This window comes from Hylobates moloch, unplaced genomic scaffold, assembly GCF_009828535.3.
Source record: "Hylobates moloch isolate HMO894 unplaced genomic scaffold, HMol_V3 SCAFFOLD_1, whole genome shotgun sequence".
Classification (NCBI taxonomy): Eukaryota; Metazoa; Chordata; class Mammalia; order Primates; family Hylobatidae; genus Hylobates; species Hylobates moloch.
Genome location: NW_026652276.1, coordinates 150,293,192 through 150,319,921, shown reverse-complemented (window position 1 = coordinate 150,319,921; position 26,730 = coordinate 150,293,192). Strand labels below are relative to the sequence as shown.

General features: G+C 37.2%; 1 protein-coding gene across 2 annotated transcripts in view; it reads left to right on the top strand.

Annotated features, from left to right (window-relative positions):
• The window catches only part of HDAC9 (histone deacetylase 9), a 945,763-nt gene that overhangs the window by 767,395 nt on the left and 151,638 nt on the right, over positions 1-26,730 (top strand). For both annotated transcript variants that reach the window (XM_032759782.2, XM_032759765.2), the window contains one exon: positions 26,342-26,460. In XM_032759782.2, coding sequence (XP_032615673.1) covers positions 26,342-26,460 — 119 coding nt within the window. The remainder of the gene's footprint in view (positions 1-26,341; positions 26,461-26,730) is intronic.

The window sequence follows — 26,730 nt, the reverse complement described above, 5'->3', positions numbered from 1 at the left end:
CTTAGGGTCAGGCCTGAGATGAAACAGATAAGATAATTGGCTCTAATGAAATCCAGAAGGCCTTGGCTTTCTTGTTTGAGCTTGGATTTGAAAAGTGCGTGTGGAAGTGAGGCTTAATTCAAACCAGAACTGAGCTAGGCCCGTTTCTCAGTGACTTTGATATTGTTTGAAGTTCTAAAAGTGTTCGCCACACCACTAGCCTGCTGGGCTGGGCCTCCCTGGTACCCTTAATTACTAAGCTTTATTGCTGACTTTACTACACAGGAAAGGGGCCATTATATGTTCCATCAACATCAGCTCTTCTCAGATTGGAGGAAAGGGCAGGGTTAAAGGCCACTGTAGGAAGGCAAAAACTTCACTTTGAGGTAGTCAGATCATTTACCAGTGTTGAATTTCACCGTTATGCACATACATTCCTTACAACACAGAAGCCCAATTTCCATTTTTTAAACAAGTGATTACTTTTCAAAACATTTTTGTTTGTGCCTTTTTTTTCTTTTTTCTTTCTTTCCTTTTTTTAGAGAGAACGTTTATGTTTAAGGGCTGAAATGATTGCACATGATACACTGAAAAGAAAAGAATACAACACCTCCCAATTAATCATCACACCAGAAGGTCTGGTTGGATTCTGTAATAAGGAGGATTATTATTAATGCCCCTTTGAAGTGGAAATAAGTGAGGAACCCTCCTGTGGTGTGAGAGTTGTCCTGACACCCTGAGGAATAAAGACGCCTCAGGAGACTCTACAAAATTAAATCCCAGCTTCTAGAGTCTCTCACAAAGTGGTTACACAAAAGTGCTCCCAATCCAGTTTGAAGCCAAGAAGCAAAAACGAGGAAGTCTCCCCCTGAGGGGTCAGCTGTGGAGTTACTGAGGATTCTGTCCTCCCCAGTCTGGCCGCTGCTCTGCCTTTGGTCCAACTGGTAAAATGGATTGTGCATACAAATGAATTAGTAACTATTCAACCCTTACCCCTTTCAGATGAGGAGATCTGGTTATGCTATGAAAGCCAAGGGACACGGAGTCCAGTCCTATTTCCTGCCCTATTTATCACCTTTGGTTAGGAAAGTCATGAGCGATTCTATCAGACTTAACTCGTTATGAAAGAACAAGTTGAGTATTTTTTGCATTATTTAAGTAAACTTGACATTAATATGATCCAATTTCATCCATGATCCTGCTAACCATTTATCCAATACTCCTTTCTGGGTATTGTTATGTACAGGTGGACTGGGTCCTAGGTCTCCACTAGGATGGTGTGTGTCTGGGCCTAAGGAACCATATTAGGAACCCAGGGAGACCAATATTAGGAAGACAAAACTGAGCTTCTGCTTCCTAACCTCTCCTAAGCGGAATTAAGGAGGCCCTATACAAATTTTTGCCAGTGATGAACGTGATATCAGCTCTGATCAGAAGAAGAATCTGATCATACTCAGCTCATTTTAAGTATGTATGTTTTTCATTAGACACTGTTATGGAATAAGTGTTTGTGTTCCCCCAAAACATGTATGTTGAACCCCTAACCCTCAATGTGATGGTGTTTGGAGTTGGGGCCTGTGGGCGGTAATTAGGGTTAGATGGAATCTTGAGGGTAGGTGCCCTTATGGGCAGCGACACCAGAGAGCTTGCTTCCTTGCTCTCTCTCCATGCACACACACCGAGGCAAGGCCATGGGTGCACGCAGCGAGATAGGGCTGTTTGCAATCCGGCAAAAGCGCTCTCATCAGGGCCCAACCATCCTGGCACACTGCCCTCAAACTTCTAGCCACCAGAACTGTGAGAAAATAAGTTTCTGTTGTTTAAACTACTCACTTGGTGGTATTTCTTTTTGAATGGCAACCTGAGCAGAATAAGACAGACACTACAAAGATCTTTAATATGAGAAACCAAGCAACCCACTAATGGCATTAAATTACCAAAAAAGTATCTTCCAAACCATATTTTGCTAAACACTAGATACAAGAAGTATTAATAAGTATTTCTCAACAATAAAGAATATCCTATAGTGAAAAATCTCTTATTGAGGATATATAATATGTAAATGCATATTAACAACTACAGGAATTCCAGTAGTAATTTTACATTATTTAATGCATTCGTCCTCAAATTATTTGAACATGAATCTCCCAGCTCCTCACATCTCCTCACCCAGTATCTGTAACTATCATGAAAACTAACATTCTATAGAACACAGTTTGAAAAATTCTGATAGATGTAAGTAGCAAACTTAGTGGGCATTTTAAACAGTCCATCACTAATTCAGTAAACATGACAAAATAAAAGTAAGTAAAACACATCTGCCCCTAAGATTCTCACAGTCACTTTAATAAAATAAGTACATTATATTACGTGTCATTATAATATTGTGTTATCACATAAACTGAGCATACCACAATCCATATTCTGCAGACTGTCTTCTCCATTTTCCACTGGTTACATGTGAGTGGTTCTTAGATAACACACCCTAAAGACAAAGAAAGAAAGGAAGAGAAACAGAATTAACAAGAGAGGGAAAAGAGTGTCAGTTTCCTTTGCTATCACTATTAAATGACTCAGTGAATTTTCTTAGGGTAAAGTTACTGCCATTCAAAATTATAGTAAATTGGTAATATTTTACAGTCATATATTTTTTGTTTCAGCTGAGTATATTTTGTTTCAGCTTAAGTATGGGCACATATCTCCCACACTTTTTTAGATCAGATATGACACATTAAAAAGATGGCTTTGTTTTTTAAAAAACTCTTACAATTAGCAACTAATGGCAGTGTGAACATATAATTGTTTTTATGGGTAAATCAATTTGTCGACTTACAAACTTTTAAGACTTCATTTGTTATTCGTAACTACATTTTGCTGTGGAAAAAAATACTTGTTTATGTCAAAAAGGGGAGAGTTTCCATTAAGTTCATACTCTCCATGATGAGAAAGCACACCCTGAAATAAGACATTAAATGTTAGAATGTATTACTTTTCCTGGTTAGAAAAGAACTTGGCTTTGGGAGTGGACCCTGTGCGTATCATGGTGTGGCAATGCCATTTTGTTTCCAAAGATAACATTTGGAGATGTACAGATGTCCTGAACTTTATTAAACCGCAGCTGTGGTTATCACATATTTATTCAAAAGATATTACAGCTATCAAAGCAGTATGTCAGCAAAGTCCTTAGTAGTTTGCTTAAATTGCTCTTTCATTTTACTGCATATATAAGTATTCAACCAATGTCTTTAAAAGCCTGAGTAAAAAAAAAAAAAAAAAACCCACACACACACAAATAAGCAAACACAAAGCATTATTTGTATGGAAGCATTCAGACATCATGAATAGCATTATCACAAATGAGTTATGACACTTTATAGGTTCACAAAAAAGAGAGAGAGAGAGAAAATACTTTCCTTGAGTAACACAAAAGCATGCAGCTTTCTTTACCACATTGATTCTTATTCCAACAATCTGAATGTGGGCTGTGCTTGGGCAATGATGGTGTGGCTGAAATATGCAATATTTATGGGGCACAGACCCTTGTACTTCTTGTTCTGGGAGAGGCAGAGGTGTGACAATGTCCTTCCAAAAATGACAGTGTAGGGGAGGATTATTCCCTGGAATAAACCCACAGAATGCTTTATTCTATGGACCATTAGTAGATTTTTCCTGAGCCAAACATAATGAGGTATTTTTTATCTCAAAGCTCAAAACCTCTGCATCTATTGTCATATTTTATTTGTCCTCAAATATCCTTATGAATTGGACATGGTACTTTTGAAAATCACACAGGAAATCAGTCACATGTCTAGAATAGAGGCTTCCCTCCCCATTAATTCAAAATGGGAAACCGAGTGCATTCCTGTCTTGCTTCATTAAGGCTGCTGTCACAACATATCATGGACTGGATGGCCCATAAACAACAGAAATGTATTTTGTACAGTTCTGGAGGCTGAGAAGCCCAAGATTCAGGTGTCAGCAGAATCAATGTCTGTTGAGGGCTGCTTTCTGGTTCATAGATGGCACCTTCTAGCTGAATCCTCACATGGTGAAAAAGTGAGGCAACTCTAGGTTTTCTTTCACAAGAGCACTAATCCCATTCTTGAGGGCTCTGTTCCCATGGTCTAATCACCTTCCAAAGGCCCCACCTCCTAATATCCTTCTGCGTTAGGATTTTGACATGTGAATTTATGGGGGACACATTTAGGCCATAGCAATCTCCAAGACAAACATGAGTGGATTTTGAAGAGTAGTGAGAAGCAACCAGTTCTCATGGTTGCACTGCTTCCCTTTGCCCAGCAGCAGCAGGTCTCCTCTGCTCTCACCAAATTTCCATGAGGAGCAGCTGAGCTGCAGTATCTATTCGCTCTATTTTCTTGGGTGCTGATATGGTTTGGCTCTGAGTCCCCACCTAAATCTCATCTCGAATTGTAATCCCCACGTGTCGAGGGAGGGACCTGGTGGGAGGTGATTGGATCATGGAGGCGATTTCCCCATGCTGATCTCATTATAGTGCGTGAGCTCTCACGAGATCTAATGGTTTAAAAGTGTTCGGCAGCTTCTCTCTCTCTGCGTGAGCTCTCACGAAATCTAATGGTTTAAAAGTGTTTGGCAGCTTCTCTCTCTCTCTCTCCCTCTCTCCCTCTCTCCCTCTCTCCCTCTCTCCCTCTCCTGCTGCCACGTATGCTGTGCCTTGCTTTTCCTTCACTTTCCACCGTGATTGTAAGTTTCCTGAGGCCTCCCCAGCAATGTGGAACTGTGAGTCAATTAAACCTCTTTTCTTTATAAATTACCCAGTCTCGGGTAGTTCTGTATAGCAGTGAGAAAACGGACTAATACAGGTGCTCTACGTTAGTATTACCTCTTAGTAATTATCGTCTTTTATTTGCCTTCCCGTGAAACTGCATTTTTAATTTGCAATTGAAAATGAAAGGACTTGAAAGGTTAAGACTACATTTGTATGATGTCCTTTTCCTGAAATGTTAGTTAGTATAGTGATTTATATTACATCATCCAATCTACTTTTTAAAATTCCATTAATACCAAATGTCTAATTATTCCTGTCTTGTAAAATGCATTTAGGAAAGCAAACCATTTTCCATTTTCTTTCTTTTATGGAAACATCCAATCAAAGTTGGTTTCCTGAATGTTTACATTCATTAGACTTTCTTCATTTGTAAAAATTTAGGAGCAGCTACTCAGCAATGCCTTCTTCCCTCCTTGCAGGCAGGTAGGTGCCTGTGTGGGAAATACCTTAGGAACCAAGGATTGTTGGAAACTTGTCTTCAGAGACAGTCTTTCTAACAAGGCTGCTGAGGGGTGCCGAAATGGTACACCTCTGTTCTGGCTGCTTGATCAGTGTCTCAATTTAGCCTTTGGTGCTTTGAGGTATCTTTCATGAGTATGAATGTGCATAAAGCTGCCTTACAAGTAGCTGACTTTCTCCCACGTGCTTAACTGAGCTAGTTGCCGTGGAGAAAAATGCAGAAGCATGTAACAGTCGGGGCTGGGAGTGTGAATCACTACAATTAGAGAATGAGCAAAGCCTGAAATATTGACCATGCACTAGGAGAACAGAGATAAGGGAAAGGACTATTAATCCAAGTCTTGTGAGTAGCCCAGTGTCCTCCTGGCATGTCCAGGAACTTGAGGACGGTTAGAGTCAGGCGAGGAGGAGGGATGATTACAGACATACTATCATTCCTATTTTGAGGCCAGGCCTGATTTGTGGGTGTTAATCTTGTACAATTACAGGAACTCTCTTTCAAAGAAATAATACAAGGCAAAAATTCAAAAATAGGTACAGGGACTTGGAAAAGGTCCACGTGAGTGAGGGACTTTGAAAATTCAGATTCATTAGCTTTATGGTAAATATGCCTTGGTACATATGGTCCTAACGCCTTGTATTGCCATTAATTGGAGTGAAGCAATGGACACTGCACCATGGAATGAGCCTTAGGTAAAATTAATGGCTATGCTGGGTAGTGAAGAGAGAGAAATTCTACAAAGGTGGGGGATTTCTTAGAGAAACTGCACTGACAGGGAATGATCTTGACATAAAAATTCAACTGGGATACATTTTTCATCTGAGGGCACATGCTGAGGAGATCAGAGTAAAGGAGTTTTTTTTTTTTTTTCCCCCTTTGTTTCCAGTGTATGTTAAGGTAGATTTTTAAAAATATATATAAGAAAGGATCCATCGAGGAAAAATAATGAAGTCAATCCAAACCAAACAAATCATAGTAGGGGTGCGGGGAGCAACCAGTATTTACATGGGGAGCACACACTCTTCTTTTGGGTTTGGTGTGAAGGGTCTGCACCTGTTTGTGAACGTGTTCAGAATGTGGACTGAGGCTAGTCCCTGAGTTGGCCTGGCTCCGACTTTCCACCGAAGGGTTAGAGTTGCTTTAATGTGGTTCACGTGTATGGTGTTTCATCTTAAGCAGAGTGATTTATGTTAATGAAATGAAACAGAAAATATACCCTTGACATCCTAGTCTCCTTAAAAATATTAAATAAATATGTCCAGGACTTTTGCATGATTATATTTATTAAAACAAATGGAAGACTTCAATCCATACCAGAATAAATTTGTAGGTGACCCTGGGAAGGGTTAAATCCATTAGGAAAAAAAAAAATGAGTTTGGGGGTTTCTTACCAATTCTGAAATGAAAGTTTTTAAAGTCATTAAGTTCAGTAATATAATAGAAGGTTACAAAATGAGCATCAATTGTAAGATAATTTGTTCTGTAATTTAGAATATTGTTTTGTTTGGCTTCTGAAAATTTAATCCCAAAATCATGATTCACAAAATATATTCAGAACATCTTTATAAATCGAATACCAGACTTCTTACTGTCTTAATGAGAATTAAGCATGTGCCATCTTTAAAGTATCTATTTGAAAGTGTTATAATTTAAGAGTTTAGCTTTTAATTGTTTGTCATAGCCGTTCTACTAATACAGAACTAGTCATTTTAATAGAATTTAAGGGCAGCAGAATCTTTTCAACTCTTAGATTTCATTAGCGTGCATTTACCTATACCTTTACAACATGATTATATAATTAAATTTCAAGGAAATTAAATTAGTCAAATGAATGTATTTTTAAAAATTAGTTGATTGGCATTTTTCTCAGAAGTTACCTATCTGATGACAAACATTAGACATAAGAATAATTCACATGTCTGGTTATCTTAACTGCTGATTGAATTGTAATTTATCCAGCTGACTATAATATTTAGTAAAAGTGGAATTAGCCAAGGAAAATGTAGTTTACTTGCTTGGAACATAGTGACATACTCTTAATTCCTCTAGTATAAATAAATAGACATCTATTTTTGAAATACTTTTTTAAAAACAAGGTTAAGAAAGTAATACAATAAAACTTCTATTTTAAAAATCTTTCTGTTCATTGCTATGTGGGAAGACTTCACCAGAAATGTACCAGAAATTTGCCTTAATGTGATGTACCTGTGGGTATTCGGCAAGCATGTCACTTGGCAGATACTTGCTAATATGCAGCACAAGAAAATGAAATGTAAGGGTACTTTTAAAACACGTTCCTGAGAAAGGCTTAGCTCTATCTGCCAGGTGATATATCATTTACTGTCATATATTGGCAGCTGAAAAACTGAAATTTATTTTTGCTATCTTGGCTACAGATATTATGTAAATTATATTCTTATGGGGTTCAAGGTAGTGATCATGATTGTAACGATGTTGATAATGGTCATTTAATCAATACAGAGGCTGTCGGTGTATCTTACTGCAAAGAAAATAAGTTTATGGTAATTCAGGTGCATTTCCAATTAAACAGAAAGGGGAATCAGAAGAATAGTCAATAGGGAGGGTAGAGAAAATACAGAAATGGCTGTAAGAGAAAGAAACAAAGAGAAATAGAGTACAAAAACACTAGCATGGGATGCTAAAAGAAAAAAATACTGAATAGAGAAAAGTATAAAAAGTCTAATAGAAGAGTAAATAATCAAATTGGGGTGATTTTTTAAATGGGTGGGAGTAAGGAGCCACTATAGCAAGAAAAAAAAAAATAAATGCCATTATTTCTAATAAATGCTAAAATTTATGAAAATGGGATTTTTATCACGGTCATTGATGTTACAGCATTTATGGTCTATATATTTTGACAGTGTACTTAAATCCCCAAGGCAAGCAACATGGTTAGTGCCTGCATAAATTGGGCAGGGCTTGGGTTGTTATTGTTAAATATTTTGATTATCACCTAGGTTTAAAATAATGCTTTTATAATATAATGGGAAAATGGATGCAATTGGCTGCTAAGTGATTGGCGTCAGATTTCAGAGGTAGTAAGAATTAGCTAGAAGGCATCCCTTAATCCCACTGCACTCTACTCTCCAGAAGCCGTCTCTGAAACCAGAGCAGTAATAGGACATGTCTCTATCACACAACCAATGAATGTCACCGACTGGTTTCAAGACTTCCAGCTCAGGACTTGCTTTAAATTAAATTACGTGCAGCAGACGTTTTCCAAATATACACCCCCTAAAGATCTATCTCGACCTAGCGTAGTGTTATTACAGAGAAGGGAGTTGGAAAGATTGACTGATTGATTAGTGGCCATTCTCTGTAAACCTGACATAAATGCACATTTCCTCTATTTACAGAAAATAGTTGCAATTGTTATTTTATTATTTTTTATCCTGGCCCATGGTCAGTAGCTCTATCCACCTCATTTCTATCATTGCTAGAGTCTTTTGCTTTAAGTCTTCATCATGAGCATGCCTGTCCTGCCTGTCCTTTGAGAACACTGTTCACAGTTCATGGCACCGACTGTGTTTAGGCATGGTGGCCATGCTGAACTTCAGCACTCCTTTTCAGCTGCCTGTGGTTTCACCACTTCTTAATATGTTAAATTTAATTAGGCTGTGGTTGTTAGCCCCTTATTTTTCTGCTTGCTGTTCTGTCAGTTAATGTTTCCCTTGCATAGGTCAGAAGGTGGAGAGGGGAAGAAAAGAAGGAGAAGGGATTCTTAGCCAAATCCAGGTCAAGCTGTCTAACCAAACGGTAGCTGATTCTACTACCGACTTGGTCTCTGTTTCCCAGCCTTTTATGGTACCAAGAGACTTTTGCAGTAATGGAAACATTCCTTCTTTTACTTCTGTGCACCGTCATCTTCCTTGACTTCATGCAGAGAAACACAAGGAGCAAAATAATTGTAAGCATTACAGCCTTTTACTCTAATGACCTTGACTCTGCACTGGGATAGATGTCTAATTACAAAGAATTCAGCACAGACCACATTAGTGGGGCTGGTGTTTGCTTTGCACACAGACCCAACATCTGTTGGATCTTTGGAGCAGAGATTTAGTTATGGGAGATGAATCCTGCTGTTTCCTTAAAACGCATGCTTTGAAAAGAATGCTCTTATAATGTTTTGGTCCTGAGAGATACTGCATCATAGGTTCATGCTAAAGGCTCATAGCCCCTAAGAAACTATGAGTAACTGATTAGATTTTTAAAACTGCAGATCAAGTCCCTAAAATAAGAATCTATTCTTATCTTAGAAACTATGAGTATTATTTAGAAACCATGAGTAACTGATTAGATTTTTTAACTGCAAATCAAACCCCTAAAGTAAGAATCTATCCCTAAAAATCAAAATCTATTTTGCTGTTTTGGTCACTATAATGAACAGAGGGACTTGAACACATGGTTATCTCTCCACCACTCATGGCTGCTGCATAGAAATTGCCCCTAAAGGGTGTTAATATTATTGATTTTATAAACTATGTAGGTAGAACCTCTATTTTTCTTACATTGAACTTGGAGTGGGTAAAAAGAAGCCTACAAATGCATTACAAATATTGCAAATACATTGCAAATGTACATTATGAATGTATATTACAAATACATTACAAATGTACAAATGCATTAGCAGCTTCCCTTAATTTCAGTTTATGAGTTTGTGATATAAATGGCAGGAAAGAAAAACATTTGTGTGCATTTAGCTTTGGAAATAGCACAATTTATTTAATCAATTGCTTTCTATTAACATTTTTTTGGTGGATGTGAATAATACATCAAATGTAACATCGATTTGGGTCTCTGTGATTTTCCCTGTCACCTCAGTGCCTTCCTATCTTTTCTCCAAATTACCGTCTTTCCCTGAAGCATAAGTAGTATTCATTTGCCACCTTAATGATCACTGCTGAGTCACTGTTGTCAAACCATAAAGTGCCTTTGAAGGAAATCACAGTGCAGTTATTCACAGTCTGTTCATATATTCTTCTACTACCTCTCAGCTTTATCTTTTCCTTTCTCTGATTTCTTCAGTCCAGCTTTCAACTCTTCACTCCCATATATGTCATGATTCAACTTCATTTAATTTTTATCATTTTCTCTATGTGTCGTAGTTTTGGTAACTTTATGACTAAAATATGCTCTTCCTTTTGTCTGGAAGTATTTATTTTCTTTCATTGACTAATTGCTTCTCTTTTTTTAGTTTTTTTTTTTAACTGTGTGTTGCAGCACATTAAAAGTTTATGAAATCAATTTAGAGGGTCAAGACTGGCATTTTAATAGAATGTAATAGAAGATAAAATAGTGTTACGTATTGTTTCACAAAATATGTTTTAGTTGTGTGTGTGTGTGTGTGTGTGTGTGTGTGTGTATGTGTGTGTGTATGTACTGGTTCCTGGAGTGGAATGTACTTTTTTTGTTGTTTGTTGTGGTTTGAGAATTTTGAAAGCCACTGTTTAAACAGCAAATTAAAATATCATTTTATCTATAAAGCCTTGTCTCTGTTCTCCAGAATAATTAATAAGTTCATTTTCTATGTCCACATTTATAGCTGTAGTTTTTAGAGTAATTACTGTTTTGAACTGGGAGAAAAAAAATCAATATCTGTATTAACGAACGCATCCCTTTGAACTGGAAGAAATTTGTTTACGGAGTTGCTTCATCCATGCCACCTGAACTTGTTAAGTATAGGAATCATAGGAATCTGTCCTGATAGTATGAAATCTAGCACTTGGCACCTTGGCATTGAGATTCACTGTAGATGCTCAATGAATGTTCCAGGAATAAATTAATAAATGAAAAAATCTATGAAAAGACAAACTTGACAAAGTTGAGTTCAGCTATTTTGTTTCCAAATTGGAATGTGATATATACAGACCAATTTGAAAATATTTATATAATATCTGCTACTTGAAAAGATTTTTAAAAACAAGCAAATTTTTTTAAATATGAGGGTATAGTACTGCTGTACTAATAACTGGAGTATTATTTGGTCTAAAACAAATACACATGCACAAAAGAAAATTAGTTTTCAAATGTTTTATCCATTGAAATCTTGGATTCTGCCAGCTGTTTAGTGGTTCATTTAGCATGTCACAGTATCATGACAGCAGTGTCGACATACCACCATAACATTCCCTTTTCAAAAAATGAAAATAATCAGTGAGAAAGCTAGCTATCTGTGCATATGGATCCACATGGTTGCATATTTGGAAAAACGGATAATCAATGTATTACTCAATTCTTAGGCTGCTGTGAAGAAATACCCGAGACTGGGTAGTTTATAAAGGAAAGAGGTTTAATTGACTCATGTGGCTGCATGTTCTGCATGGCTAGGGAAGCCTCAGGAAACTTACAATCATGGTGGGAGGCACGTCTTCTCGAGGCAATAGGAGAGAGAATGAGTGTCCAGCAAAGGGAGAAGCCCCTTTAAAACCATCACATCTCATAAGAACTCACTATCACAGGAACAGGATAGGGGAAAACAATTCAATATGAGATTTGGGTGAGGACACCAGAGTGACCAAATCAGCTTATTTTAACATTTCCTATCTAGAATGTTTGAATATACTTTACTCAGAAATTGCTTTCACCCTAATCCAAGTGACAATCCATAGTCTAATCAGAGTATATTTTTATCTTAAGTAATAAAACTACTCTATCATGTCACCATGGAACGTTCATACTTGGTGGAGTGAACATTGCAGTTGGAATTGTACCTGGAAATAAGTTGCTGCTGAATAAATATTGACAACAGTGTCTCATTTTTACCATGTCCTGATCTCCTGTGAAGTTTGAGTGGCATACCTACTTCCTTTCTAACTCATAGAAACACTGAAGTGATTGCTTCAGTACACATGATATGCCTTAATTGCCTCATAGAATCAGAGCACTTAGAAACAGTAATTTTTCATCCAAAAATGCAGTTAAAAGGCGGTGGAATTGTCAAGTTTCTGAGAACATGATCTTTGGATTCAGACAGATCTGAGTTTGAATCCCAAGTCAGTCAGTTATTTGCTGAAACAACTTGACTGAATGTCTTACCTTCATTGAGTCTTAGTCTTACTATCTATAATTGGGATCAAAATACATAATTTCAAGTATATTGTGATCATTGCAACATTAGAAGGAATCTATAAACTTCTTAACTTCATGCCTGGCACCTAGTACATTGTCAAAATGGTTGATAATTTTATTGTTGCTGCTAGAAGAAAAGAGTTTCCTTGCCTCCAACATAAATAAGCTATTTTTTTAGCTTTGGAATTAATCCTACTCTCCTGTTATTTTAGCTATGAATACATGTAACACTCCTCGATCTTGGGCTGGTCTCCTGATTGAGAAGACAGCCTGACTCTGTACTTCAGAACTCTATTCAGGCCCCAGGTTCTTTCTTTCTTCTCAGTCTCTTTCTGAGACTGTAACAAGAAGTAACAAGAAAAATGTGTTACTAAATGAGCTTGCCTTTTGTCTTGTTCATCTCACATTGTTACGCAATTAAAAAAAAAAAAAACTTGATGATGCTGCCTTCCTCAGAAAGGCCACATCAAAAGGTAGAGTTCACCAAAAATAATACACACTTTTTCCAAAGACACAAACAGTTCCTTGAAAAGGATGTCATGCTGTAATTTGTTTTGTGAATTCTATAAACCACAGAACATTTACTTACAGTAATGTTTGACCTTTCTTTTTCCTTATTTTTATGCCTACAAAGCTTCTTTTTCTCTCCTCTTGAGAAGAAATATAAAGGCTAACACTCTTATATATATATATATATATATGTATGTGAGAGAAAGAGAGAGAGAGAAATATATATGATTTTATTGGAATACTGAGTTTAATTTTTAGCCAAAGTCCTTTGGCTTTATGCAATAATATTTTATGGAATGCAATCACTTGTGCAAAGACTAAAGAGAGGCTCATTTGAAACTTTGCAAAAAGTATATGCTGCTCATAGGGTAATGGGAAATGCAATATGTGTACTAAGCTACACACTGCACCCCACCGAAAGGAGAGAAATCCCTATGACTGATTTGATGGTAGTATAATCTCTTTAGGGATTTTTTGGATAAAGAAAGTAATAACAAAAAATAGGCACATAATTAAGTTTCCAAAGTGCACGTGTCACCAGCATCTTATTGTCGCTCTGGAGGGGAAATTTACTAATGACTTGGGTAGACATTTTTCCTGCTATGAGCCCATCTGAGAAAAAAAAAAAGCCTTTCCGAATTTTCTAAATAATTCTCTGCTATGTAAGTTTTAAGAACATTTTACTGTCATTTGTGTTCTATTTTCTATTCATTATGGCAATGTTTTACAACCACCAGGTTGCTATAGAAATGAAAATAAACAAAGATTTGGAAAGATACATGTTGCAGGGGCTTGTTCTGCGTCTCTTGCCTAAACCATGAGGATTATGTTATTCTTTAAATATACTTTCTTCCTTGGTTATCCAGTTGGTCTTAATATAAGGAAACAAAGTTAAATACTTTGTTCTGACTTGTGTTAAGTTTTTCTCAATGTCTTAAACTCTTTTCATGCCCTTTAAGAATAAATTGGGCTAAAAGAGGATAAAATTAGAAGGAAATAAAGGAAAGAAAAAAAAGGAAGACGGAAGAAAGAAAGGAAGGAAAGAGGAAGGGGTAATAAGGTAGGCATAAGATAAAACAAAGTTGCTACACAGCTGACCTCCTTGTCAGCACCCACTGGAACTATAAGGAAGGGTGTATTTTATTGAGCAATCACAGGCAATTTTGAAGGGGTTCAAGAAGAATCAATAGTTCTAGTGCATTATGCTGGCAAAGACCCTTGCCCGCTCCCCACACCCTTGTAGCTCAGCCTCGGTTCTCTAGGACCTGGTCTTTTGTTAATTGTATAGTAGCAGAGCAAAGTCGGGACTACTGTCCCTTTCCAGCTCTAGTACTTACAAATGTGGAAAGACTGATTTAATAATGCTTATGAAACCAAATACATAACAGCCCCCTTATGTTACTGGACTCACATTTGAAATCATAATAAAATATTTCTTGAGAACCACTGTTGCAAACTTAAAGACACATTTTTGGCATATTAAAATTCACGGTATTTCTATGCTTTTATATAATAATGACTGGGAAGGGACATATATACATTACATTCTACATTTCTCAGCAAATGAGTGTTTACTTCAATACAATTTTAATATTAACTCTTAATGACTTCTAGCAACTCCAAACTAAGCATGTTTCAACATTTTGTTGTTGGTTTTTCTAGACTAGATTTTAGTACAGAGTTTAACAAAAGCAAAATCTGTTAATTCTATTGTCATTGTTTTATATATGGTAATTAGATAAGAATCAGTTTATCTGTTTTGATAAACTAGCAATCTTACCATTTTGCCCAGCTCCCTATGCTTGCATATAGAATTTTGCCTAGGGAGGTGGCATCATTCTATATTCAGAGGCGTTCCAAATGTAATAATATAAATATACTAATACTATTCTCACAGACAATGTCCCAAAGTCAGGAAGAGACACTGTTGAGAAAAATTTCTCTCTCAACTCTTAGCTCAGAGACACATTGGGCAATATCTCAGAATTAGTCAGAAATGTTATTGGCTACATGACACATCTTAGGCAAGGAAAGTCCCTCATTGCCTTCAAGTATTCATTATTTTTTAAACACATAGCATTTAAAATTAGCATTGGCTTCTTCAGCACTAAAGCAATATAAACTTATTAAATGTCATATTTGAAACTCTAATTCAAAGAATACACTTTCTGGACCAGGAATATATATGAGTGCACACACACATACATATTCCTAGTTATAATATATTGCATTATATTATGATATATATGTGCTATTTGTATGTAGTTTCCTTATTCTCATCAATGATTCATTTAAAAGCACATAGTACTATAGGATTGCTATTTTGATGTAGTGAAATGATATGGACTCACAATGTCACGTTTAGAGCTCCAATCTCTTTAGAAGTGATAATTCTGCCCCCAAAATATAGCTCATACAAACTTTGTTCTTGCAGTGAAATAGTTTGCTCTCCACTCTAGGGTCTAGCGTCATCAAAGGAAAGACACACTTTAGAATCGATCTGAAAGGCCAGGGGCAAATCAGTGGATATGTAGGCAAAGATTTTGATCAGCAAGGATGTGAGCTTCAGGCAACAACTTTTCTTATCAAATGCAAGAGAAAGAGCATATGAAGGGGGAAAAAGTGTCCCTTTGGTGTATTAGATCTGGAACATAGAAAAATCGTAGAATAATAGAGCCACATATGACTTTAGAGTTAATCTAAATGAATCCCCCCAGTCTCATATAATAGTTGAAACTAAGACAATTTACTAAGGTTACCCAAGTGGAGGCAGTGCCAAGAACAGAAATTGAATATCTTGAGTTGGAATCAAGTGATTTTTCTAACCCCCTACAATTGTACACTGAAGCCAGATAATTCAATTTTGAGATGGCACACAGTAGAAATCATTGCAGAATTTAACCCCCTTCTTGAAGACTTTTGGAGAAACCTCACCTTTCCCCCTCTCCATCTGGTTTATACAGTGTTCCAATGCTCACCAAAGCAAAATGGTTAGAGAATAATGTTTTCCTTTATACTGACAGAGTTCCAATTTGGATAATCAATTTGTAAAAATACAAAAAAAAAAACCTAGCTAGCTTAGAAGCATTTCTAAATCAATGAATAAAAATAGGGCAAGATAAGAGGAAATTCATTTTGAGAAGAATTATGGAGACAGAACGAGAAAAGCTATGTAGATTCGGAGAATGCAATAAACAAAACATAAAAAAATAGAAGCCATATCATATATATGTCACATTTTCTGAAGGTGTGAAAGTTTTTTAGCCCAATTTTTTCCTTTTCTCCTCATTACAGTAGTATAATTTCTAGATTAAAAATGAATTAAATGAGCATTTGCATATTCTTGTAATTATCGTCCCCGTTCTGCTTTTGTGTCTGGAGAGATTCGGAACCAGCTGGACAAGAGAGGAAAGGACGATTTTCTGATGTTTGCATTTAAAGCAAAGGCTCATAAACAATGAAGCCGCAGTAGAAATGTGAATGGCCTTTCACTAAAAGAGGGATTTTACATACATTTGTGAAATGTGCAGAGGCTGAGGAAGAGTGAGGCACCAAGAAAATCTGACCTGCAAACACGAAAAACCAGAGAGGGCATCACTGGGTATAACATTCAACAACTATTTATTGAGTATCCACTATGTGCTAGACTTTAGCTTGTCCAACCCACGGCCCATGGGCCGCATGGGGCCCAGGATGGCTTTGAATGTGGCCCAACACAAATTCGTAAACTTTCTTAAAACATTATGTTTTTTGGGGGGGATTTTAATTTTTAGTTAATCAGATGAGGATCTGATTAAACATGTTAAGCTGGCCGGCTGCCATTTTGAGAACAGAGTACAGGGATAAAGATGTAGTATGGGCCCCTCCGAGGAGGCCACAGCTGTGATCCAGGTGAGCAGTAAAGTTGGCACAGGCCAGGGTGAGAACAGTGGAGGTGTAGGAACGTGGTAAATTTCTGGATATATTTTGAAAGTTTGACAATAGGATTCCTTGAAAGATTGGCTATGGGTTGAGAAAGAGACAGGGAGCTGCCAAAGATGAAAAATAGAGGCAATAAAAAAGGGGGTGGTAAAAGAGAGAAGGGGGCAATGTGTGTGTGTTGGGGGTGTGAAGAGTTGGAGGGTGAATGCTAAGGAAGAAGAGCAGGACTTACTCAGGTCTGGGCTGGTGGAGCTAGAGGAGAATATCAATTATACCTGGTGTGCTTAGAGCTTCTAGCACTGATGGTTTTCCACAAATGCCCATGGTAAACCTTCATTTAGTGCCCCCCACAAGGACCCTACTGGGCCTGTGGTGTGTGAGACGCTGGGGGCTGTTTTGCAGCACCAGCAGCCACCATAGCTGCCTGGAATCTGTATAGAAACAGTTCTTTGATGTGCTGCCTTCACCACTTTGCTTGGAAGCATCTTTTCCTTGTACTTCATGCACAAACATAGGTGAATGCATGAAAAAATGTGCAGTCTATAATGCGCATTTTTGGTTTTGCCAGAAAAACCTAAAAGAAATAAAAGTTCTTGTACCATTTGAAAAGGTATAATTTTATAATATGATGCTTTCATGCAATGATATACAATTAGACTATAGAGAAAAAAGGTAGGCTTGGATTTACACCTATAATTTACATTTGCATGATTATAATATGCTATTATAAATTATACAGGGGATCAGAATCTGCTGTCTCAGAGGTGACGTATAAGATCATATAACTGCCTACTCAAAACTTTTGAGTTTCCACTCTTGTTCAGAATGAAATCCAGTGTCCTCACAATGGCCTACGAGATGCTACATGAACTGGCTTTATGCCACCTTTCTGATCCCATTTCCAACCATCTTTCCTTTCATTCACTTTGTGTGAGCCACAGTGACATTCTTTTGATGTCCTGAATATGTGGAAGACCCTTCCACTTCAGGGCTATGTCCACCTCATAATGGCCTTCTCTAGGTACCCCTGTCTCAACGTGCACCACCCCCGTGACTTTCTGTACAATTTGTTTTTCACCTTAGTCCTTATTACATGCTTACCTGTTTATTTATATAGTGTCTTGCCATGAAGGCAAGAGATCAGGGACTTTGCTGTGAACCCTGGCCTATAACTGACGTCCTAACTCACTTTACACATCCTCTGTGGTGGACTTTCACATTGTTTCTTCCTTGTTGGTTGCCCACTGTCCTCTGTCCCTCAGTACATTGTGTGCGCCTGGGTTTGTTTTCCACCTGCCTTTCCTTCTAACGTATGACCTTTTTGAAGGCAGAGTTACAACATATTTGCATTTTTGAATCCCAGCACCATCCCAGTGCTTCCCATATGGCAGGGACTCAATAAATTACTTCTAAATGAATATAAAAATATTGTTGAGTAACTTTGTAGGTTAAGATGTTGTGAAATTTGCTTTATAATTTTGAGTTGCAGGCTGTGGAACCAAGCCAGAGTTCTGCTCCTATGGGAATTCCCTTCTTGCAACTGAGCACGTCAAATGAGTGGGTAGCGTCTTATACCGTTCACTCAGCACATGCTGGGGTGAGTCATGGGAAATTACTAGTGTGGTTCAACTTAAGGACAACACTTGACTCAATGTCAGTGCAACCAATTGTTTGGCCATTGACTAGAGATGAAATAGTTCCAGAAATCTGATTCTGAGGAAGTTCAGAATCAGAATCAATTGTTCCAAATCTCATGGAAAGAAATTTAAAGTGGAATTCTTTTCTGATTACTGTGTTTAGCATCTAGTCACATGATTGATATCTCTTTATATTAGTGGTAGTACTCTTTTTGTCTCCTTTTATTTTTATAAGTTTGGTTTATTCTCACTAGCATGGGTTTCACCAGGGGTAGAGACATGCAGGGAAGAAGGAAGAGGGTTGTTCTTCAAGAAGAACATGACAGAATAACCATTGGTAGGTGAGGACAAAAAAGCATATATGCCATTGTTATTGCTTCAATCATGTGTTTTCTAGCAAAGCAGTGTAGGTGCAAATCTCCAGTGAATCCTCTATATTCTCCTATGATGGCATATCCACTACTTGGTCCCACGCCTCATTCTTTCTTTGATACACTTTCTTGCTTTGCAAAAGTACATTGTCAAGTAAGTTATTCAGAAAGGGAGCATTGAAAATAAATTTCTGAGCCCTAATATTTTTTAAAGTATTTTTATTTAAGTCACATACTTAAATACTAGTGTGTGATAGCTGCAAGCAGCATTGAAGTTTAAAAATAATTTTCCCTCGGAATGTAAAAACATTCAGTGTTACTGATTAGGACTTTGCTGTCAATATCATTTTCTGATTCTTTGAGGACACGTTTTTTCTTTTTAAGGCTCTCTTAGGATCTGACAAGTGTGTATTTTTTAAAAAATACATACAGCTTCACACTGGTTGGACTAATCAAATTCATATACTTGAGTATTTTTAGTTCTGAAAAATTATCTTCTGTTGTAAGTTGATCATTTCCTCTCCTCTCTTTTCTTGGCTCTCTCAGGGACTCCTATTACTTAAATATAGGACTTCTGCAATGACCCTCTGTGTCTTATATTTTCCCATTATTTTATACTTTACCTATTTGCTTCCTCTTCTGGGCAATTTCTTCAATTTTATTTCTTCAGATCATCTACTAATTTTTTAAGTTATGCAATTTTAGTTTTTATCTTTAAGTACTTCTCTTGTTCTTTGATTGTTCTTTTTCATAACAGCATGTCTTTGTTTTAAGGCTAAAATATTTTCCAGCATTTCTTTGAAATTATTATGTTTGTTATGTTTGTTGTCTGAACTTTATCTGTTTCATTTAGAGTCTTCTGTATATATGTTTGTTTTAATCTTTTTTTTCTTTCATACAACATGGTCTTCTTATATGCCAGATAATCCCTGATTTTCCACTCATATTTAAGAAAGTAGCTGGTACCAGTTTTCCCTGTGGTTGTATAAATGGGTCAATTGAGTGTGTGTGGACTGTCAAACCCCAGTTTAGTGTTAGCATTCTAGAAGACAGCAGCTCTTGGTCTCTGGATCCCCATAAATGACAAAATAAGGAGGACGGCATGTTAGAGTCCCAGTATCTGCATTAGAAGTCTTAGCTTTGTTCACACACATACGTACTTTTCTTTAAGAAAGAGGCAATCCGACTGTGTTGCTTGGTTGCTGGCATCGAGGAAAGGTAATTAAGGCATTGGGATGTAGTTTGATATTCTTAACCAACTGACACTTTTTTAATTTCTTGTTTTAAGTCCTGCCTCTTTTCCGTCACCATACCCATTTCCTCAGTGGAGTATATGGTGTTAGGACATACATTAGTTTTTTTCCACAGTTCCTGGCTCATAACTCCCATAGTTCTTGCTACAGATTTTTTTCTTAGTAGGTTGGTGCAAAAGTAATTGTGTTTTTTGCCATTAAAAGTAATGTCATTAAAAGTAATATAATATTGGGTGTGCTAGGCCTCAGAGGTGGGCCTCTGATCTTCTGCTCTCCTTTCATCTGTCCCAAGGCAGGACTCTACTCTTCCCACCCTTCTTATTGTAGGTCTTAAGACTCTCTCTAGAATGAAGGAATGCTGAGTGTCCTGAAGCTTTCATAAAAACTCAAGAGGACTGCTTTGGAGAGCTTCCAGATAGCTGGAAATGTAGAGGTTCCTGGAGGGTGGCATTCCCAGGGAGGGCATGGAGACTCCATACGCCTTCCCCCATACCTTGTCTTATGCATCTCTTCATTTGTAGCCTTTGAATGTCCTTTATAATAAAGTAAATGTCAGTAAGTGCTTCTCTGAGTTCTGTGAAGCAGCTCTAGCAAATTAATCCAACCCAAAGAAGGGGGCATGGGAACCCCAAATTGAAGGGAAGTTCCTGGACTCACAATTGGGGCGTGTGTGTGTGTGTGTGTATGTGTGTGTGTGTGTGTGTGTGTGTGTGTGTTGAGGTGGGGGGAAGGGCCTTGGGAGAGTTGTCTTGGTCTGGATCTGTGTCCCACCAAATCTCATGTCAAAATGTAATCCTCAATGCTGGAGGTGGGGCTTGGTGGGAGGTGATTGGATCATGGGGGTGGTTTCTTATGGTTTAGCACCACTCACCTAGTGCTGTTCTCATGATAGAGTTCTCATGAAATCTGGTTGTTTAAAAGTAGCAACTCCGTCTTCTCTCTCTTCCTCCTACTCTGCCATGTTTGTAAGTTTCCTGAGGCCTCTCCAGAAGCCAAGCAGATGCCAGCGTCATGCTTCCTGTACAGCCTGCAGAACTGTGAGCCAATTAAAGCTCTTTTCTTTATAAATTACCCAGTCTCAGGTATTTCTTCATAGCAGTGCAAGAACAGACTAATAAAGAGACTGAGTCCTCAACTTGTGGGATCTTCACAATCTCCAGGTAGATAGTGCTGAAACTGAATTGGAGGACACCCAGCAGACATCCACTGTTTGGCGTGTGGAGAAAAGCACCCACCTTTGATCACAGACGTCTTCTGTATTGAAGATTATTGTGGTCGTGTGAGAGCAGAGAAAAAAACACTGGTTTAGAGAGTTTTCCTGACACAGGCTCAATTGGATGGAGTGTCTCTCATCTCTTCTGTGGTCCCATGAACACATATGCAAAGCAGTAGCTTTATTTTTTGTTTTTGTTTTGTTTTGTTTTGTTTTGTTTTGTTTTTAGTGTACTTCCAGTCAATTTCCTTATTCTGGAAATTTGTTAGAAATTTGCTTGGTAGCAATGGTCCTACCCTCTTTAATTGCTATAATTTTATTTATTTTGATATTCTGATACTTGTTGGATTTTATTTTGAAATAATATTGAAATTACAGAAAAAGCTGTCAAAATAGGACAGAGTTCCTGTACGCCAACACGCAGTGTACCCTAATATTAAAAACTTACGTAATCATAGTAATCAAAATTAAGAAAGTAATATGTGTGGAATGCTCTTATCTAAACTACAGATTTTATATGGGACTGCAAATTTTCCACTGATGTCCTGTTTCTGTCCCAGAATCCAATCCAGCATACTGCATTGCCCTTTGACATCATGCCTCCTCAATCTCCTCCAATCTGTAGCAAGTCCTTAATCTTCCCTTGTTTTTTATGGCCATTACTTTTGAAGAATACTGGTCACTTATTTTGTCAAATATTCCTCAATTTAAATTTGTTTAATATTTCCTCATCATGAGATTTGAAGTTATATGTTTTTAGTAAAAATGCCATAGGAGTGCTTTGCCTTTAATGCATCATATCAGGGAGTATTGATGCTGGTATGTCCAATCATAGGAGATGTTAACTTTATTCAGGTCGTGTCTGAAGTTTTCTTCATTTCAAAGTTTCTATTATTTTCCTTCTTATTACCTTGCAGAAGATACTTTGGGATTATGCAAATATAATGATTGTCTGCAATCTTTTGTCCACTAATCTTATTTATTATCATTACTATTGTTATTACTATTTTTTGATACAGAGTCTTGCTCTGTCACCTAGGCTGGAGTGCAGTGGCACGATCATAACTCATTGCAGCCTCAAACTCCTAGGCTCAAACAATCCTCCTGTCTCAATCTCCCGAGTCATTGGAACTACAGGCACATACCACCATGTGTGGCTAATCTTTTTTGGAGAGATGGGGTCTCTCTGTGTTACCCAGGGTGGAACCCCTAAGCTCAAGCAATTCTCCTGCCTTGGCTTCTCAAAGTGCTGGGATTATAGCCATGAGCCACAATGCCTGGCTACACTAATTTTGGTATCCATCCTTGAATCTTGCCCACCTCAATTATTTCTGTCTTGTTCCAATGGTAATTATATATTTTCCTCAATTCTTCTACATTTATTAGATGATATTTTTCTGTAAGAAAGAGCTGTTTTCTCTCCTTTCTATTCAATTATTATGTATTCACTATGGACTTGGTGTTTGATTGTTTGGATTATAATCCAATACTATCGTTATTTATTTTGCTCATCAAATGGTTTCAGCTTTGGCCATTGAAAGTGCTTTCAGATTGGTTCACATGTCCTACTGACATGTCCATGTCTCTTTTTAAGCATTTTGTTGATTTCTGTCACCACAAGATGTTCCAGAGTCATGTAATATTTTCCCTGATGCAGTGCTGGAATCAACCACCTCTCCAAGGATCTCTGGGTCCTTTTATTGGAGATTGATATAAGAAAGCAAGATCTGGGTATTAACTCTGCTCCTTGTCACTGGGGTGCCATTGCTTTTAGGAAATATATACTAGCCCATGGATACAGTCATCTAAATTATTCATCTGTTATATATTAAGAACCATGAGTTCATATGTATCTTCCTATACTTTCTTTTCAGTGGGATATTGGAAAAGATGAGAGGCAAACATGTATTCTTTGTTTGCTAACTTTAATCAGAAATCCCAATTCTTCAGATAAAATTTTAAATCAGTGCTTTCGAAGATTTGTTTTAATAAAAATTACATTGTTTTTCCTACTTCGTACTCTCAAATACATTATTCAATCTTTCAGACACGATAGATCTTTTTGAATACAAATTAATCTAGACTGGCATAAATAAAACAGTGAACACTTCCATGGACACTCGTAAAGTCATTGCCAAAATAAAGAGATCTATGGAGTCTCAGTTTCATTCATTTATCAGAGAGGAGAGCAAGAGTTTAATGCTGACAATAGGAAAATAAATAATATTCACTTCAAAATTGAGCACATCTTTAGAACAAGATGGTGTTTGCAACATAGTAGACACTCAATATATATTTGTTGAAAGGAATGAATGAACCTTACCAATGTCACCATCCGTAACCATCTGTTGCTATGTAGTTCTTCAATTTAGTGGAAAACACACAGCATGCATTGCAGCATGATGCCTCTGTTCTCACATCATACTTCACTAATTGATTCAGCAAACAGCTTCCACCCAGACATAATTCTAGGCATGTATATTTTTAAGTGAAAGGATTCTATCAGGTGATGTATCCTTTTTCTAAATTTCCCATCTTTTTCTTACTTTTTGGAATGAGTTAAAATGTACAGGATTAGGCCTATAAGGTGAAGGAATTTGAAAACCCACAGGAAATTAGAAAACACGTTGTGTTTGTGAATTCAGAAGTGACCTACATAGCAAATGTGCAATTTGCTTCAGATAGAAACCAGTAGATTCCGTATATTCAGAGATACGTGGCATAGAGAGAGATAGTTCCCCTGTAAGTGGGTAAGATGTCTTTATTAACAAAATATTTGCATTCATCATATTTAAGAAAAGGGCACTGTAAAGGTGAATGGGGCATTTTGACCACTGATTCACTATAGGAAGATTTGGAAAAATAAGCTATTGATATTTTCTGCTTTTTCAGTTAGTTTCTCCAAGAAGAGAGAGAATAATTCACTTGCTTTTTTTTTTTTTTTTTTTTTGAGACGGAGTCTTGCTCTGTCTCCCAGGCTGGAGTGCAGTGGCGCAATCTCGGCTCACTGCAAGCTCCGCCTCCTGGGTTCACGCCATTCTCCTGCCTCAGCCTCTCCGAGTAGCTGGGACTACAGGTGCCCGCCACCACGCCCGGCTAATTTTTTTTGTATTTTTAGTAGAGACGGGATTTCACTGTGGTCTCGATCTCCTGATCTCGTGATCCGCCCGCCTCGGCCTCCCAAAGTGCTGGGATTACAAGCGTGAGCCACCGTGCCCGGCCTCACTTGCTTTTTGTGGCTTTTCTGTAGGCACTTATACTCTGTAGATCATCTCTGTTTTCAATGTTCTAAAATTATGTGGGCAATCTTGTCTCCTCTCCTGTCTTCTTGTACTTCAAAAATATGCACCTATATTTAATATCTGTGGGTAGAGAGAAGCCTTTATGGAGAAGATAGTATATGAGTTGTGCCTTGAAGGATGGGTAAATACTGGGGGGAAAATAAGGGAAGGATGACCTTCCGATAGAGGGAAAAGAGATGGAAAATTGATTACTGTGATACTTATGATTGCATAGACAATCTGGTTCAATCATCTGCTTACTGAATTTTGTAGAAGCATCCATTCTCTAAGGGAGTACATAGGATTAATAAAATTAAATTGAGCATCTTGATAAAGCACTCTTAATTCTTTGAAAAAACTTGTTCCAATCTCTAATATCCCAACATACACCACAATACTATTTCACTCATGAAAAACAGTGAATTTATTATATGTGACACTCAATGACAACCATAATGTAAGGTTTGTAATTACTGGGATGGGGAAGAATCTAGTATATCTCCTGATAATGTAGCTGTATTCGAAATTTTTAATTTTATTGAAGAAAAAACATGATATAATTGTGTATAGTAAATAAAATTAGGTTTTCACTTAGTTTTACTGATGAGCCAATTCAGATTTATGTGGTTTACCAGTTGTTGGAGGGACTACTGTGGAAGTCACTTACATATATACTTATGGACTTGAAGGATAGAATTTTTATGACAGTAGTGGATTCATTAGGAAAAATATTTCAATCATTTACATTTCTAGGTAAGTTTCAACTAAATATTTTTATTGTATAACTGCAACAACTTCTTGTTTATGATATGCAATAACATTTTTTAAATATAAAATTAATATGTAATCATTGTAGAAAATCTGGAAAACTTACAAACATAAAAATTAAAGTAATTATGTCATTATTGAAGGATAACTATTTTAATATTTGTTTTAGTTATCTCTCACTAACACACAAGAGTGATTGTACTACTTTTTAAATTCATTATAGCGTGCAGTTTCCCCATTTCAGTAAATAGTTTTTGAAATTTGAATTTTTATGATGGCATATACTGGTCTTCAAGCCCATGTTAAAAATTTTATAAAGCCCAGTTGCATCCATTAGTCATTCTTTCTCAAAGCTAGCAATGATGAGAAAGGGGTTTGGGAGCCCTGAAGTTGGGAAGGGAAGTGTTGAAGTGTCTGACTGGGGCCAGCAGGGGTTGCTGTCATGGATGAGGCTGCCACATTCCTGGTGTGTCTGACTTTGGACTCACTTAACATTGTAGTCTGGATTCCATTAAGGGAACTTCGTGTTTCTCCTTTGCAAGAGTCACCCCCTACCATGATAAATATTTAAAAATGTTTTTTTTTTTTTTAAGTTGGGAAAGCAAACTTTTCCCAAAAGAAATTTATAGTTCAAATTTACACCAAGTTCTCACTAACTGGAGCAAGCCGGGTTTTCACTAAAGCTTTGACTTTCTTCTGTAAAACATTAGTCACTCCCTTGGAAGAAGCAGTTTTTTATAGGCGGTGGGATAAAACAGCCACAGACTTATGTGTAATATGATGGACTTTAGAATGTACCTGCAAAGCAGTTTTTTTTTTTTTCCATTTGGAGGAAAAAAGATGAACCAAAAAAAGACTGAATGGGGATGCTAAAATAACAGCGATTCATTATAAAGGAAATGATACATTTTTGTCCCATTCAAATAATGTTTTTATTCCCCTTTTCTTTATTCTTGGGAGGTTCCTATTGTTGTGCCAGTTCGTTTTCACTGAACGATTTGTAAAGGTATTCACCAGTCCCACGTGTGACCGGTTGCATTTTTACTGTGCAGGACCATCGTGAAGCCTGTGGCCAAAGAGTTTGATCCAGACATGGTCTTAGTATCTGCTGGATTTGATGCATTGGAAGGCCACACCCCTCCTCTAGGAGGGTACAAAGTGACGGCAAAATGTAAGTACCTCTTTCAGGACTTTATGAAAGGCTCTGATATCATACCTTCTTTTAGGTCTTTATGATAGACACCACCTTTTACATGTGTCCAGTAAACTTGGGTGAGACGTTTAAAAATGATTCAGATGGTATTTATTGCTCTGTCAGATTCATGTTTCTGTAGAAATTTGCCTTTAAGAAAAACAGAGTTAAAGTGTTTCGTTTGGTGGACATGACAGCACACTTCAGAAATTGTATGCTTTTCAGGAGACCTGTTTTACATTTTTTTTT